Source organism: Rhinopithecus roxellana, chromosome 14, assembly GCF_007565055.1.
Source record: "Rhinopithecus roxellana isolate Shanxi Qingling chromosome 14, ASM756505v1, whole genome shotgun sequence".
NCBI lineage: Eukaryota > Metazoa > Chordata > Mammalia > Primates > Cercopithecidae > Rhinopithecus > Rhinopithecus roxellana.
The window spans coordinates 64830855-64847921 of record NC_044562.1 but is presented as its reverse complement, the minus strand read 5'-3'; the positions used below and the strand labels follow the sequence as shown (position 1 = coordinate 64847921).

At 39.7% G+C, this 17067-nt stretch overlaps 1 protein-coding gene across 1 annotated transcript; it reads right to left on the bottom strand.

Annotated features, from left to right (window-relative positions):
• Positions 1-9846: 9846 nt before the first annotated feature.
• LOC104660342 (putative male-specific lethal-3 protein-like 2) lies at positions 9847-13449 on the bottom strand. Its single transcript, XM_030915990.1, is given in 3 exon segments — positions 9847-12382; positions 13322-13416; positions 13418-13449. Coding segments are annotated over 3 exon segments (1413 nt in total). The 3' UTR covers positions 9847-11096.
• Positions 13450-17067: the final 3618 nt, after the last annotated feature.

Below are 17067 nucleotides of genomic sequence, written 5' to 3'. Positions count from 1 at the left end.
CTCCTCCCGGCCAATCCACGCCCGCGTTTCCAGCCACGCCCCAAGGAGCGTGTCCGGCGGAAGGGAGGGAGGGTCTCCGGTAGCCCGGTCTGTGGAAGTTGCTCCAACGGCTCTGTGCTTATTAATCAGCGCTGCTGTGCGAGATCCGGTGGGATGTGTGTCATCTCCCGGGCTGTGCACCGGAGATAAGTACGGCCTGGAGATTTCTGCGTGACTTGCTCTAGGTGTCGCCGCCGGGCGGGGGCCGCCTTCCTCACTTGCCCGCCTGGGATCCCGGCGCCATTTCGAGGGCAGGGGCCTAAGAAAGACAACCCCAAATTACCAACCCAAAAGGAGGCAGGATAGCGAATATTCATCTAGAAAGAAAAAATAAGTCTCAACGAATGACACATTTAAAGATGCTGACAAATGCCATATATATCACAAAATCCAGGAAAATACTTGTGTTAACCCACCTTTTCCCCCATGTATTTCTGATTGCATATTCTGCTTCATTGATATTAATCTTGTAATATTTTCTCCAGAGAGAAGAGCAAGATAAATCAGTCTTTAGTATGGCTGATGGAATTTGTGATTGACATCTTAGGAATGTCAATCCTAAGGAAACACAGGGTGTCTTAACCACATTTGTGTGCTTGTGCTGATGTGATTACCCTAGTATGTGATTGAAAATAAAAGCATTACTGAGCACCAGGAGGTCCCTTAGAGGGGGCTCTTCACCTCCGTTCAGCCTGCAGGGCAATTCTATCATGATGTCCTGCAGAAATTTAGGTGGGGGTGGGGGGAGCGTGAGAACTTCAGGGTTCATGTAGTGTGTGTGACCACAAAATGTGTTACGTTGTGCTGGACACAGAGATGTGCTGGCCTGATTCCCCTTAAGATGCCACAGCTGCTGGGAGGGCAGTTGGCCGGGGCCTTCAGTTGTCAGCCTATTCTGGGATGATTCAGTCACAGAGAACTCCCTCACCCAACATCCTACTGCCCCAGGGTGGCCCAGCGCCAGTGACTGATCCAGGTGGGAACAGGAAGGCTGTACCATTTCAGTCTGATGGAAGAAAACCCTGGGCCACTTTATCTTCCGAGCTTTCAATTCCACGGAATTGGATGGGGTAACCTACCAATCCTGTTTCTTTCCCCTCCTTCCTCCCTATGTAAACATCCTCTCAGTCTTCTCCAGTTGCAGGATCTACACATTTAATTTGTACCTTTTCCAATTTTCGCAAACAGGCTGAGGTGTCTTCCTTCTCCTTCCTTAGGAATGTTCAGAAACTTAACATGTTCTTCCTCTGACTCTGTGCTTCCACACATAATTTACTCTTCAAACATCTAACTGGGCCCATTTAGAGACTTGGGACCTTGAATAAGATTTTTTTCTTCTTGGGTTTTGGACGACTGACTCTTCCATTGTTACCAGATAGAGCTGTCCAGGTTCTTGGCTATTGAACAAAGAATTGAACAAAACACACAAAGTAACAAAGGAATGAAGCAACGAAAAACAAAGCAACAGGAGAACGGAGTAAGGAAAGCACAGATTCATTGAAGAGAACTCACAGAGTGAGAGCGGGCTGGAGCACCCGACGCAAGAGCCTCTTCAATTAGGGCTTTTATAAAGCCAAAATAACTTGGCAACACCCGGGGGTACCCTTTAGAGGCCTCCAGTTGGTTACACCCTATGAAGGATTGGTCTGCGACCAATCAGAGCCTAAAGTGGAAACTTGGCCTGCAGTCATTCAGGGGCTGAAGTGGAAACTTCTTTCTTGTTATCACAGGAGTGAAGATGTGGCCTATGCCCTGCCCAATCTTGCTTAAAACTGGCTGCACCTGCTGTTCTCTTGCTTATGTGAACTGGCTGCATCTGCTATTCCTTTGCTTATGCCTCAACCCTTGGCTACCCCAGTTCCCTATTCTCCGGCCTCACCATGACTCTCTAACAAGCACAATAGTACCAGTTTTCAAAACTGGCGTCTCCCAGGGCTTATTCTCTATTCCTGGGAAACAATTCCAAGGTTTCCCTTCCTGGCTTCACTGACAATCCAAGCATCTGCCTCTGTCCTAGGAGTTTGGGGGCAGCTTCAGTGGAAAGGTTTCTCAATCTCAAGTTCAAGTCTTTAATTGAAGTCCAAAACATACTTGCTTTAGCCAAACTCCTTCTGAGTCAGACAGAGTCCATGCATTAACCCTGATTGTTCTGGCCTGCTGGTCTTCCAATCGTCTCTGACTGGCTTTCCCCATCCCATGGTCCAAAGTGGTGCTCCAGCTGAGGAAAGAAGAACCCGGCACCATGCTTCTCATGTGATGCTGTAGCAGGACAAGCCGCAGACAAAACCCCTCAGACACCGAGTTAAAGAAGGAAGGGCTTTATTCAGCCAGGAGCTTCGGTAAGACTCACGTCTCCAACAACCGAGCTCTCTGAGTGAGCAATTCCTGTCCCTTCTAAGGGCTCACAACTCTAAGGGCGTCCGTGTGAGGGGGTTGTGATCAATAGATCATAGGGTACGTGAGCTGGGGGCTGCATGCACTGGTAATTAGAACGGAACAGGACAGGGATTTTCATAGTGCTTTTCTATACAATGTCTGTAATCTATAGATAACATAACTGATTAGGTCAGGGGTTGATCTTTACCAGGCCCAGGGTGTGGCGCTGGGCTGTCTGCTTGTGGATTTCATTTCTGCCTTTTAGTTTTTACTTCTTCTTTCTTTGGAGGCAGAAATTGGGCATAAGACAATATGAGGGGTGGTCTCCTCCCTTAATGCCATTCTCTATAATACCTCACCCCACCACCCTTGGCTGCCTAACCATATTACTCCAGACCTGCTAAGCAAACTCCTTCTCCACCACTTTCCACTCTCACGTAACAGGGAAGGATCACAAGTCAGCTCCTTCCCCAGCAGCAGTTTTCTGGGTGCAGCATCTTGGAATCACGGGTTTCCAGAGATGAGGGTGGGTTGCTCTGGCTGCACCTGCACAGTGCCCTCTACTGGCCAGGCTGGGATTTCCAACCCTCCAAGTGCTGTTTAAATGCCTAGGAAGTAGTGCTCATTAAAGTTGTATTACGGCTGCTCTTATAAAATGTGCCTGAATTTTGCTTCAAATAAAAGAGATGGAGACTTATTCTGCATGGAGTTGTCATGTAAATATGTTTCTGTTGGAAAGGTGTGGAAATGTTACCACCAAGTCTGTGGTTGGAGAAGCGCAGCTTTTGCCTGGTCCCAGCATTGACACAGAAACTGCTATGTAAAGGTGAGAATGTCAGTCTGGGATACATTATCACAAACATCAGACCCCACCCATTAGGCTGCTAAGAAAAGGGTTTGCTGTTTTCTGTTGCCCTGGAGCTGATGCAAACACGGAGGCTGTGAAATAGGCAACAAGCGAACTTTCCAGGAGGTGTCAGTCAAAGCTCACCAAATGTGTTCATTGTTTGATTTAACGGGTCTCACGTCTAACTGAAGTAATTAGGGATGTTGGCAAGAAGTTAGTTGGAGGATCTTTCGTGAAGCAGTTTATAAAGTCCAATACTAGAAGGATGGCAAAATAAATGGTGATATTTGTGTTTTATTGGCAGCAATTTTGAAGAAGTGTAATTATTGATATCAAAATTCTATATGATCTTTTTAATACAAAAAGGTTATAAACCTGTATTATACGTCTGCATTTAAAAAGTATATATTATATAATTTAAAGTATGATTATACATGTTTTAAAAGTGTGAGTATATATGTCTCAGAATGTTTCCAGGGCCATCTCTGGATGATGGTGTGATGAATTATTTTTAATATTAGTTTTCCTTAGCTGCATTTTCTAGAATGAGCATTTGTTGTGCAATTATGAGTTTGCATTACTGATGTAATTAGAAAACACAGAGGGCCAATTGTCTTAGTTCATTTTGTGCTGCTATAATAAAACCTGAGAGTAATGAACCTGTAATTTATAATGAACAGAAATTTATTTCTCACAGTTCTGAAGACTGGCGAGTCCCAGACTGAGTGATTGGCCTCTGGTGAGGGTCTGAGTGATTGGCCTTTGGTGACGGTCTTCTTGCTGTGCCATCTCATGGTGTAAGGCAGAAGAACAAGAGAGGCCAAGAGAGAGCAAAAAGGAGCCAAACTCTTTTTTTTTTTTTTTTTTTTTTTTTGAGACAGAGTCTCGCTCTGTGACCCAGGCTGGAGTGCAATGGTGTGATCTCAGCTCACTGCAACCTCTGCTTCCTGAGTTCAAGTGATTCTCCAGCCTTAGCCTCGTGAGTAGCTGGGACTACAGGTGCATGCCACCACACCTGGCTAATTTTTTGTATTTTTAGTAGAGATAGGTTTGGCCAGGCTGGTCTCAAACTCCTGACCTCAAGTAATCCACCCACCTCGGCCTCCCAAAGTGCTGGGATTACAGCCACTGTGTCCAGCCGTCAAACTCATTATTTTATGAGAAACCCACTCCTGTGATCATTTCCACAATAATGGCATTAATCCATTCCCTCTGCCCTATGGCCTAATCACCTCTCATTAGGCCTTACCTCCCAACTCTGTTGCAAGGGAGATTAAATTTCCAGTGCATGTTTCTGGGGGACACATTTAAACCACAGCACCCCTCATGTGCTTTTACCTTGGCTCTGCAAAATCAGGGGCCATTTATCCAAATGAGGCAATGGCCCGGAACATTCTAAAGCTGCTATTGTACAGCAGGTACAACACATAGCTGGTAGCAATATATTCAGCTTTGTCTTTTCAGTTCAGATATTAAGGGTGGTCTTATCATTCTGTGGCAAATCCAAAGTTTCTACTGAGGTCGTTTCAAGGACTCTGACTTGGAAGCATTCTAGGTCATTCTCAGGCCAACAGGCATACTCACTGGGCCTCTTTGCCAAACTCCATTTATCCTTCATATCTGCTGCCAGGTAATCCAGCCTCAACACTGAGTTCTTGCTAGTTTCATTGAACTCTCATTGCTGAATTTGTTACCCTAGGATTTATAACCAAAGGAATTAGATCTAGGTGTTTCTATAAGCTCATTAGACCTTATGATTTGGGGATACAAGACTTAGTAAATATCTTTGCTTATGCTCCTGCTGCTTGCTCTGTGTGTGTGTGTGTGTGTGTCTTTGTGTGTGTGTGTAGGCAGTCTTATTTCAACTGTCTTTGTTTTGTCCCAGATTATCTTGTGTTTATTGATTGTATAAGGAAGTGTTCCACAAGACAGATGCATATATAAGTTGATTATTTTCTGCTTCAATCTAATCCAGTCTTGAAGACAAATGATTAGAGGTTCCTCACACCTGTGACAATTATGTGACAAGGCAATTAGTCGAACTTAGCTTTGGGCCCCCTACAAAACCTTCATAATGACATTTACACTTCTGTCAACTTGTGAAAGAAGACCTCTTTGCTCAGTTTATATTTTAGGTCAAACAATTGTTGGGTCATTGGCAATCTCGCTGATTTCTTCTCGGCCTAACTTCTGCTTGGCCTAACTTCTGACACCACTCATGAGCGCACACTGTAGCACAGTTGACTGCAGTGACACATCTTCTTTACGTGGATTTGTCTGTATCAAATTTTCAAACTCCTGCAGAAATTCTTCTTTGTATATAAAGTCTTATTATGATCCTTACTCTTGCATTCTTTTGGGTAAAAGGCAAAAGATGGCAAAAAACAATGACCATTTTAGAGAAAGTCTGCTGTGTCAAAAATCAATTCATATTTTAGGAGGCAGTCTAGAAAAATTGGGAGGCAAAGACACCAATCTTTCAATAATCAGTTTTTTTATTTGGTGTGGTAGAGCTGAAAACACAAGTCGTCGAAGGACACTAACCTTCTGAGACCCACCCCGTTTGGATCTAAGCAACTTTTCACTTGTACCTCTTCTAGTCTTTTTATTCCTTCCTCCAATCTTCTAAATGAGCTAGTATTGCCTTGGGATTTCTCAGGAAAGGAACATTCATGTAAATGTGCAAGATCAGAAGGCAGATATATAGACGTTGAATTTAAAACCTAGTGTAGAGCTGAGTCAAAGACAGTCTGTATAGGCTGCTATAACAGGATACCATAGACTAACCAGCTTATAAACAATAGAAATTTATTTCTTACACTTCTGGAGGCTGGGAAGTCCAAGATCAAGGTGCTAGCAAGGTAGGTTTCATTCTGAAGCCTCTTGTCTTGGCTTGCAGGTGGCCATGTGCTCACATGACCTCTTTTTTGTGCATGTGGGGAGAGAGTGTGTGAGAGACAGCCAGTTCTCTGGTATCTCTTCTTATAAGGACACTAACCGTATTGGATCAGAGCCCCATCCTTATGACCTTATTTTACATTAATTATATACTTAAAGGCCCTATTTCCAAATAGAGTCACTTGTGGGTTAGGGCTTCAACATATAAATTTTGGGGGGATACAATTCAGTCCATAGCAATGCTATAAATATTTTCTTATACTTCAGGAAGATGGACAGATATTTGCAATAGGATCTTTGTTATGTACTATTTTCATGAATGACTAGATGTATATAGACTAGTTCATTTTAGCCCCTCATGAATGGGGAAAGTAGTTAAGAGGTTAGGAAAAGGAAGATTTGAATAATCCATCTGGAAATTAAAATACAATTAATTCTTAGAGACAAAAAGAAGGAAGCTCATTAAAGTTATTTTAGAAATCTGTCTCTTAAAGAGTAAATTGGACAAAGATTAACATTTTCATAAAATAAACACTAGATTTAAAAATTGGATTCCAGGAACCTTTTGAATATTATTCTAGGGTAGGATCAACAGCTGAAAATGGACTCTGATTTGAATTAGGAGCCTTAAATGAAAAAATATATATAGAAAATTGTTAATTTAGAAGGTAACAGAACATTTTCTAATAAGTAACTGAGTCCTAGGAAAAAAAAGAAGCTAGAAATAAAAATATACAGCTTTATAAATGAAACAACTGGTCCCCCAAATAAAAACAAGAATCTAAGAGCCTCTGTATTCTCTAAGAATCATGAAGGTATAAGTAAGGACACCTGTAGATTTCAAGGAGAAAGGCATTGGAAGAGCCAATGCCCTCTACTGAGGGTGCTACTCTTGGGGAGCTATTAGTACGCCCAGGTTCCCTGTCCTTTCTCTAATCTTCTAAGGAGAATTGTTTACAGATGGACAATGACATAGTTCTTCTTTTGATATGCATGGCCCTGTACCTACAATAAATCCTGCTTCCATAGAACATCATCCCCTTCAGAATCAAATTTTCAAGTTGTCTAAAAAGAATAAGGAAGGTACATTGACGGAAAGCAAGAAAATAAAAATGAGAAATTTGGTCTTAAACTAAAAATGCCTTATTGTGCCAGACTGTCAAAGAGACAAACTTGAGGTATGCAGTAAATTGTAGAAGCCTTGAGGGCAAATAAACTTTGTCTATCTCAACTTACAAAAACCATCCAGGTAGTGGACATTTGTAACAATACTAAGCCCTTTCCTAAATTCCAACATGGCGTCTTCATCAGATGAATACTTTTATTTTTCTTTAGGAAACAATTTCTACATATTAGCCAGAGTTCTCTAGAGAAACAGAACCAATATGAGATAGATAGACAGATAGACAGATAGACAGACAGATAGATAGAACGACAGACATTTATTTTGAGGGATGGGCTCACATGTTTATGGAAGCTGAGGAGTCCCATCATCTTCCGTCTGCAAGCTGGAGGTCCAGGAAAGGTGGTAGTGTGGTACCAGTCCAAGAACCAGGACCTCTGATGTCCAAAGGCAGAAGATGGATGTCCCAGCTTAAGTAGAAAGCAAACTCACCCTTCCTCTACCCTTTTGTCCTATTCAGGGGTTCTCAACAGATTAGACCATGCTCCCCCAAATTGGTGAGGGTGATTTTCTTTCCTTGGCCTGCCTATTCAAATGCTAATCTTTTCTGCTGACAGTAGGTGGAGTTTTGAAGAGTGTGGCATTCAGGATTTGTGAAGTTTTAGTGGTGTCAGGGGCTGGTGCAGTCTGTGTAAGTGTGGGTACTCATATGAGACTGCTGAGTCCTCACAGAGGTCCATGGAACTCTTTTTCTTCTCAGTCTCCTCTTTTTGTTCTCATTCAGCCAAAGTTACAAGAAAGAATCATAAAGAATTATCCACATCTTTACCACTATAAATGATTCTTTCGGAAGAAGAGATTTCATTTGCAAAGATCGTATTTTCAGTCCGAACACTGATCAGCAGAATTTCATTCTGATTTCATCTTTGAATATTTCACTGAATCATCTGTCAGGGCAGTAGCTGCACAAAATCATTTAAGACTCTGAACAACAGATCTCAAACAATTGTGAAATGGAAAAAAAAAAAAAAAAACATATAGGCTGGGGGCGGTGGCTCATGCCTGTAATTTCAACATTTTGGGAGGCCGAGGTGGGTGTATCATTTGAGGTCAGGAGTTCAAGACCACCCTGGCCAAAATGGTGAAACCCGGTCTCCACTAGAAATACAAAAAAAATTAGCTGGGTATGGTGGCACACGCGTGTAATCCCAGCCATTGGGGGAGGCTGAGGCAGGAGAATTGCTTGAACCTGGGAGATGGAGGTTGCAGTGAGCTGAGATCACGCTACTGCACTCCAGCCTGGGCAACAGTGTGAGACTCCATCTCAAAACAAACAAACAAACTTAGAATATTATTTTAAGAGGGGATTGGGAGATTTCCTAAGAAAATAATTCTCATCAACTCTGTGAGAAGCTCACCTTGCCTTTCTTTTAGCTTTGACATAGATTGGTGCAAGTCACACATAATTACTCTAGATACAGGAAGTATTATACCGGAAGTATTATAGAATTACTCTAGATAGCAGAAAGTATTATTAGTGATGGCCTAGACTCTCTCTTAATTGGCCTAAATAAAATCCAAGCTTATTCTATTATACATAGCTACTATTTGGGCTGAGAAATTTAAACTGGTTTTATGTAGCTTGATCAAATTCACATTAGTAGCATTAATTATAGAAATGGCTATTATTTGGGTCTTTCTAAGAGTTGGGAAGGCAACTCATCCTTAAGTTCACTTCAAATTGTCCTTCAAATTGGCTGCACAAGCAACATCTTAGGAGAGCTGTATTATAAAATTCAGCTCTCTAGTAAAGCCTAGAATTGGTCAAGAAAAGTAATTATCACCTAGACTTCCTGGTATTATCTCTTTATTCATTTTTAAGATGACATGAAAAAACCATTAAATTGGGATTTTGTATTAGACTATCCAAAGATTGGTTGTGGGCATGGATACTTTTTGAATGAACGGAACACAAGTACGAGCTTCTCCTTCATTGGATAAGAGTAACAGAAGGCTGCCAGACTGAGTGTGTTACATAGGAGTATGGTAATATGTGAGGGAAAGAGTAACAATCAAATTAGTAAACAGCAGAAAGATGTCGGGTGGTTTCTATTAACAGCAGGGATTTGCTGCATATGTTAACATCAGATTTAAAGGTAATCCTAGTACAAGACCAAAAGATGCTTTGACTAATTTAGTGGAGGCCTGTACCTGCTTGGACACATGAAGCTAAACCTTCGATACTGGATCAAAGAATAGCTAAAAAAGACCATGAGTTTTTGACGTATGCCATGCCATAGAGGTAATACTTTTAAGAGCATCACTGTCCATTAAAAATATAATGTGAGACACATTGGTCATTTTAAGTTTTTAAAATATTAACATTTTTTAAAAGTAAAAAGAAATAGGTGAAGGTATTTTTAAAACATTTAACCCAATGTATCTAAAATATCGTCAGTTCAACATTTAACCAATGCTGAAAATTAACGAGATATGTTACATTTATTTTTACATACTAAGTCTTCAAACTCCAGTGCTCTAACCTCACACTTAGGAGCACATCTCAATTTAGACTAGCACAGTTCAAGTTCTCAGCCTGGTGACATAGCTTATCCTTTCATGGACATGAAAGAGAATTATGATAATCTAGGAAGAATGCATCTGGACACTTACAGGTTTGTAATTAACCAAAAATACATCCAGCTTTGTCTTTGTACTTCAAATATTGTGTGTGGCACGTCATTCTCTCACAGTATTATCACTTTCCTATTTGATGCTACTGAAACCACAATAGGAAGATATGCCTCTGTGGGCTTTCTCTTAGGATCGCAGAAAGTGACATCTTTTCTGTTTTCTCTCATGTAGCAATTTGTGGGCTAGCACCTAAGGAATTTCTGACTCTAAAGGCTAAAGCTTATGTGGTCTAAAATTTACATTAAAATGTCAGCATAGTGTGCAATAAATATGTGGGTTAGTTTTAATTTCTACCTTTGGGGCTGTCAGGTGCCACAATGAGGAATACCTACTTTTTCGGGGGGAGCCAGTTTATATAATATATATTTTCCTAAGTAATCATTCATTTTTGTCAAGAGTTTCAAATTTACTGGTTTAAATGAATATACAGCATTCTCTAATATTCCAATTGTCATTGTATCTGTAGTTATGGCTCCTATTTTTTTTTTTTTTTCAAACAAGACAGGCTTTATTTAGATCACCAAAAAGAACATTTTACAGAAAGGGAACCATTACATTACACAAAAAAGTATAGCTGTAAAATTGCAAACAAGAAAAGCAATGCTTTCTTTAGCTCACCAAAAATAATGTTTCACAGAGAAGGAACCGTTAGAAGCAAATTATAGTTGCAAATTTTCTTTTGCCATCAATATGGATTCCCTCTAAAATACTTCAAGACTACTTTGCGATTTTCAAGTACAAACTAAACCTTGTTGGACAGAGTTGCTCAGCATCACCAAGAGAATGAAACCAATTTGCAAAAACAACTTTGTTTAATGCTAATAACGAAACAATGTGGTTCTTGCTAACTGCCATGTCTACTGAAATGGCCTAACCTATGTATACTTCCATGAACATTTCACTGTGAACACAGTTGCTTTTTTCCTGCCATCACAGATGGCCTACAACGTAGCAAGTGTCATGTCAGAACACTTTCAGGCACCTAGGAAATAATTCTAAACAGAGTAACTACAGTATATGGGGAACTCAAACAGGGCCACCTCTGTCAAAGCCCCCAGGTGGGCAGTGTTTTGTGCTCTGGGTAAAGACCCACCACCTTGTTAGTTGTTTACCTGGAACTCAGAACGCCATGCTAGATGGAGCAGTTGTTCTTACAGAACCATCAACGCTTTTATAGACTGCCTGGGAGTTCCTGGTGCTGTAATGCACCTCAGAGGCAGCGACATAAGCCGACTCTGGGAAGAAGTCATCGTGGTATTCTGCTAAAAACCTCACAAAGAGATCAAAGTGCTTCAATAAAGCCTTCAGATTCTTCTCAGTAAAGGACATTTTTCCAAGAATTTCTGGAAGTTTTACAAACAATCGCAGCAAATGTTGCGCCCCGTAAATGTAAGAGGGTGGAGGCGCCTGGTCACCTGGTGGGTAATTGTCAGGCACAAGCTTCCAGGAGAGGACCTCATTTATTTCATTAGTTCTTCTCCCTTCAAAGCCAGCAAATGCAGCACTCCCTTCTATTCCCTGACTCTGGTTAGGAGTCAGAGGAATAGGTGAAGATGATCTGCTATGCACAGGTGTCTTCTTTTCCAGGTGCAAGAACAGCTTGGGCATGCTGGTGGACATGTCCTGCTGCCAGCGCTTGGGCTGAGGTGAGGTGCTGCTCTTAGAAAGCCTGTCACAGTTGGCGGTGTGGGGCGAGGACCGCCTCAGAGACCGCACTGCTTCCGGCTCGGCTTTGCGCCTTTTGGGGGTGGCTGGTTCACCAGTGGTCGACGGACTCTCTGTAGACTGCGGCCTGGATGGATTCAACAAACGTGGGCTGGGAGAGAGCTTCTCCTGGCTCCTACTAGTATTTGTGGCACTTTCCTTAATTGCAAGTAAAACCTTAGATGCAGTCACCTTTTTATACTGAGCTTGTTCATAGGGATAGAGTAAAACCAACGGGAGAGTGTAATCAAAAGTTATTCTTAATCCATCCACCATCTCCTTACAAAGGTCAACATTCTTTTCTGCTGGGATATAAGGCACATTCATGTTGGCATGTGGCATAGCATGATGGTGATGAGGCCTCTCATTGGCTGAAAAGGCTACACTGATAGCAAAATGTCTCACATAGGATTCCAAAATCGTTATGATGTTGGTGTGGCATGGAAGTTTCACTAACCGTTTCCTCCGATTAATGTAGTAACAATCATCCTCCAGCTGCCTCTTCAAAACTTCAGGGATTTCTAGAGTTACTGTTCTTTCTTCCATTTCCCTTGTTGTTTGAAGCTCCAGTTCTTCTTTCACTTCAGTCTTTTCTCCAGTATCACTTTCTTCACTTATTTTTTCATCCTTGTCTTCACTACTGTCGGAGGAACTGCTTAATGAGTTTTCATCATTTTCATCTCTTTCTTCAATGGAAAGGCCTTTTAAAAAAAGACAGAGTCAGCACCAGGCAACCTGGAGGGGCTGCTTCTTTCTCTCTTGCTCCTCAGGTGAGCCACAAATTTTCTTGCCAATTTATGCTGTAATCTACGATTTTCTTTTCTTTTCTTTTTTTGTGACAGCGTTTCCACACTGACCTCCACCTCCCGGAGTTCAAGCAATTTTCCTGCCTCAGCCTCCAGAGTAGCTGGGATTATAGGCGCCCACCACCATGCCCTGCTAATTGTTTTGTATTTTTAGCAGAGACGGGGTTTCGCCATGTTGGCCAGGCAGGTCTTGAACTCCTGACCTCAAGTGATCTGCCCACCTTGGCCTCTCAAAGTGCTGGGATTACAGGAGTGAGCCACCGAGCCCTGCCCCTAATCTACGATTTTCTTTTCTTCTTCTTTTTTTTTTTTTTTGAGACAGAGTCTCACCCTGCCAACCAGGCTGGAGTGCAATGGCATGATTTCGGCTCACTGCAACCTCCGCCTCCTGGGTTCAAACGATTCTCCTGCCTCAGCCTCCCGAGTAGCTGGGATTACAGGCGTTCGCCACCACGCCCAGCTATTTTTTATATTTTTAGTAGAGACAGAGTTTCACCATGTTGGCCAGCCTGGTCTCCAACTCCTGACTTCGTGATCCGCCCGCCTCGGCCTCCCAAAGTGCTGGGATTACAGGCGAGAGCCACCGCGCCCGGCCAATCTACGATTTTCATTGGGCTCACAAAGCACACGATCTTCGGCTACCCATCTATCCCAACTTCCGTTCCAGCCATTACAATGGCTCTGGTATTCTGGGATCTCGCTGCCTTTTTCGCCTTTCCCAACAATAACATTAACAATCTAGGTCGGACGGCGTCCGAGGGGAGCGTCCCACGGGAGCCCACGCGGCACCGGGCCGCAGAGCAGGAGAGATTTAACGCGAAGAGAGAAACCCACCGTGCTTAAGAAGCTGGTTAAGCGGCCTCCTCCGCTGGCGGCTTGCGTCTGCGTCCCGGGCGCACACGTAGCGCTGGCTACGCGACAGGGCGCGCGACGCTCCCAACGGCGCATGCGCAGTCCGGCATGCCGGGCGGAAGTCCCGTTTAATTTCTAATGCTATTTATTTATGTATCCCTTGTCTCTCTTTTCTTAATTATATTGTTGAACTTTATCTGTTTTACTGGTCTTTTAAAGGAACCAGCGCTTAATGTTTTTTTATCTACCGTACACGTTTTTGTTTTCATGTTCCTTAATTTCTTGACTGTATTCTTTTCTTCCTTTTAACTTAGGTTAAACTGTTCTAAAATCATTTCTTGAATTGAAAGCATAATGAATTTACTTCCACTTACTTTTGTTTGCTAATAAATGCATTTAAGGCTATCTATTCTTTGAGTACCAGTTAGTGATTTTCCTTTTGTTTCCTTCTTTGATACAAGCATTATTTAGAAGTTTTTATTACTATTTCTACTTGCAAAGATAAATTTAATATTATTCCCTACTTTAAAAATCCTAAGTATAATACGAAGAGATATTGAGTATTAAAATAATCAAAATTTATAGTCCTAACATTTTGCTTAATGATAAATACTAGAAGCATTTCATTTGTCAAGAAAAAAATCATTTTATATTTAATTTTAAAATTAAATATGCAATACATACAAAACCTTGTGTGGCATGCATAACATATAATGAATAACAACAAAATATCACTCATGTTGGTATTTGAGTTCTTATGCTCTTGCCAACACTTAGTATTGTGATTTTGCAAATATTCCCAGTGCAAAATTGAAGTAAAATTTGTATTTTTCTCCTTTATGATAGGCTTTTTTGGTGTCTTATTTAAGAAATCCTTTTATGTTCCATGGTAATAAAACTTACCTCTCACATTTAAACTTTTAATCCACTGGAATTGATTTTTGTATTTGCTTTAACGTAGAAGGCCAATTCTCCTTTCCTTAGTGTGGATAACAAATTGTCTCAGTAACATTTATTGAATAATTCATCCTTTCCTCACTGTTTTATAATGCCACCCCAAGCTGTGTCTCTTCTATGTGTACATTGGCCTGTCTCTAGATTCTATATTGTATTTCACTGGTCTTTTTTTTTTTTTTCTACCTTTGCACCTAATCACAGTGTTATAGTAACTAGCTGCATAACTCTTCTCACCTTGTTCGTTTTCCTTAGCTGTGTTATGGCCATTGTTGACCTTTGATTTTTCCATATACATTTTATTACCAGCTTGTTAGTTTTACCAAAACTCTTGGCATTTTGATTAGAATTACTTTGAATCTATAGATCAATTAGGGGGAATAATTGATATCTTTATGATGTTGGGTCTTCTAATCCATTAACATGGAATATCTCTCCTGTAATTTAGGTCTTCTTTAATATCTTTCAAAAGATGGAATAAATTATATTTTTCTTTATAGTTATAATTTTAGCAGTATACATTTTATGAATTATAATTTTATGAGATATTCACAGTTTGTTGGATTTTTAGGAGTCTTTTGTAAATTATGTTGATTTAAAGTTCCATTTTTCTACTGTTGATGTATGAAAATGAAATTAACATTTTAAAATTAGAATTTAATGAAATAATTACAGATTCACATGTAGTTGTAAGCAATAATTCAATATACTTCTTCTATACTTTAAATAGTTTCCCTGAAGGTAACGTTTTGCTTGTGTTGTCTTTATTCTGCTCTTCTTTTTCTAATTTTTTGAGCCAGAAGTGTAAGTTATTGGTTTATAGCATTTAGTGCTATAAATTTCCCTCACATAATTGTTTTAGCTGCATCCCACATATTTTGATTATGTTTTCATTTTCATTCAATTCTATGTATTTTTAAAAGTTTCCTTTTATACTTTGTTGATCTATGGCTTATTCAGAAGTATGTTGTTCAATTTCTACATGTTTAGAGATTTTCTTGTCTTCCTGTTATTGATTTCTAGTTTGATTCTATTATCATCAAAAGACATAATCTATATTATTTCAATACTTTTAAACTTGTTGAGACTTGTTTTATGGCCCAGAATACTGTCTGTTTTGGTGTACGTTCCATGGGTGCTTGAAAAAATGCATATCCTACTCTTGTTGGGTGGAGTAAAAGACTCCACAAGTCACTGAATGCTGTCAGTGGTATCCACTGACTGAGACATTATTTGGCAAATAAAAATGAAGAGTGTCAATGTCTTGTCCTATATATAGTAGCAAGATAGTTCTCCAAATAAAACAGATGAAGAAGATTCAGTTGAATATTTGCTTCTGTTGTAAAAAATGTATAATCAATGACAAAGTAAACAATTGAAATATTGAGAAATATAGTTATATTTGAAAGTTAAATGAGATCTTTCTTAATCTTTAAAAAAGTGAGATCAAAGTGAAAGGAATTACTATGGGGTTACTCAAGAAACATAATTTAAAAATAACCCTCAATGTTTCATCTTTGTGGCAGACATGTAAGGATAGGATTCAGGATGATGATTTGGAAACACGTTATGCTAATTTAGGTTTTATTAAGAATTATATGGTGACTACATTCAAATATCTGTATAATCATGTGAGATTAGATCAGGTTGGGCAAATTAACCTCAGCATTAACCCACATTTCTAGGAGGAATTAGTTCAGCTACTAAACAATGACTTAGAGGTCAAACTTGACTTAATCTAATTACAAAAACTTTTTGTTCTAGTTAAGACTTTCATATCTACTGTGTAGCATAAGTAGTTTATTATAGCACTTTTGGCTACACATTCAGGTGGAGTGTTCAGAACAATAATTCAGTTATTGCAAAATATTGCTCATATATAAAAGAACAGATTTGAGACTTGAGAGACATGAAATGCAGGGATCTCACTAAGTTTTATTAATGAAAGTTATTTTAAGACATTTAATACTATTTGCAACCTACATACTAGAAATAACTAGAATGGTTTTGTAATATAATGAGAAGTTTTTATCATGAAAATTAAATATTGAAATAATGTACTTTTGGATTGCTGATTCAAATCCACTGCACAACTTTGAAACAACTGCCCAGTGACCTACAGTATAACTTATCTATGTCCTCTTGGATTCTGAGTTCTTTTTCCAGGCTGTTCTCTGTGCCTGCCACCTGTTAAAGGATATGGCTCCAAGGTCTTTCTATTACAAATGCTTAGCATTTAATAATATTTCAAGCCTGTGCCGTTGTTATTACTCCATACTATGTCCTAAATAATTTGCACAAATATAAAGCTTCCTAATATTTTCCACTTTATCCCTCTAGAATTTGCCTTGTCATCTTATTCTTCCTTCAATTAAAATTATTTCCCCTTTTTCTTATCTTCACATAAATATGATCTACCATTACTAAACACTAACTCTAAATTCTTATGTTTATTAGTACTTCCAATTTTTGGTTCTAGTATTTATTAGTACTTTGTTCATTTTTCTGTATCTTTCATACAGAATGGCTTTTAATTTTCTTTCATGATGTTTTTATAGCAGCTGAGCTTAAATATTTACGTTCATGATCATTTCAATATTGTAAGAGGGTCAGGAAAGTCTTTCCAAGAATGACATCAAAGGCAAGAAATAGAAAATATGTTTAAAACTGTGAATACATAGAAATGAAACATTTCTTTATGACAAAATAAGGCACATTTAATAACCAACAAAATGGAAAAAATAGTTACATTCTATATTACAAAGGTTTAATAA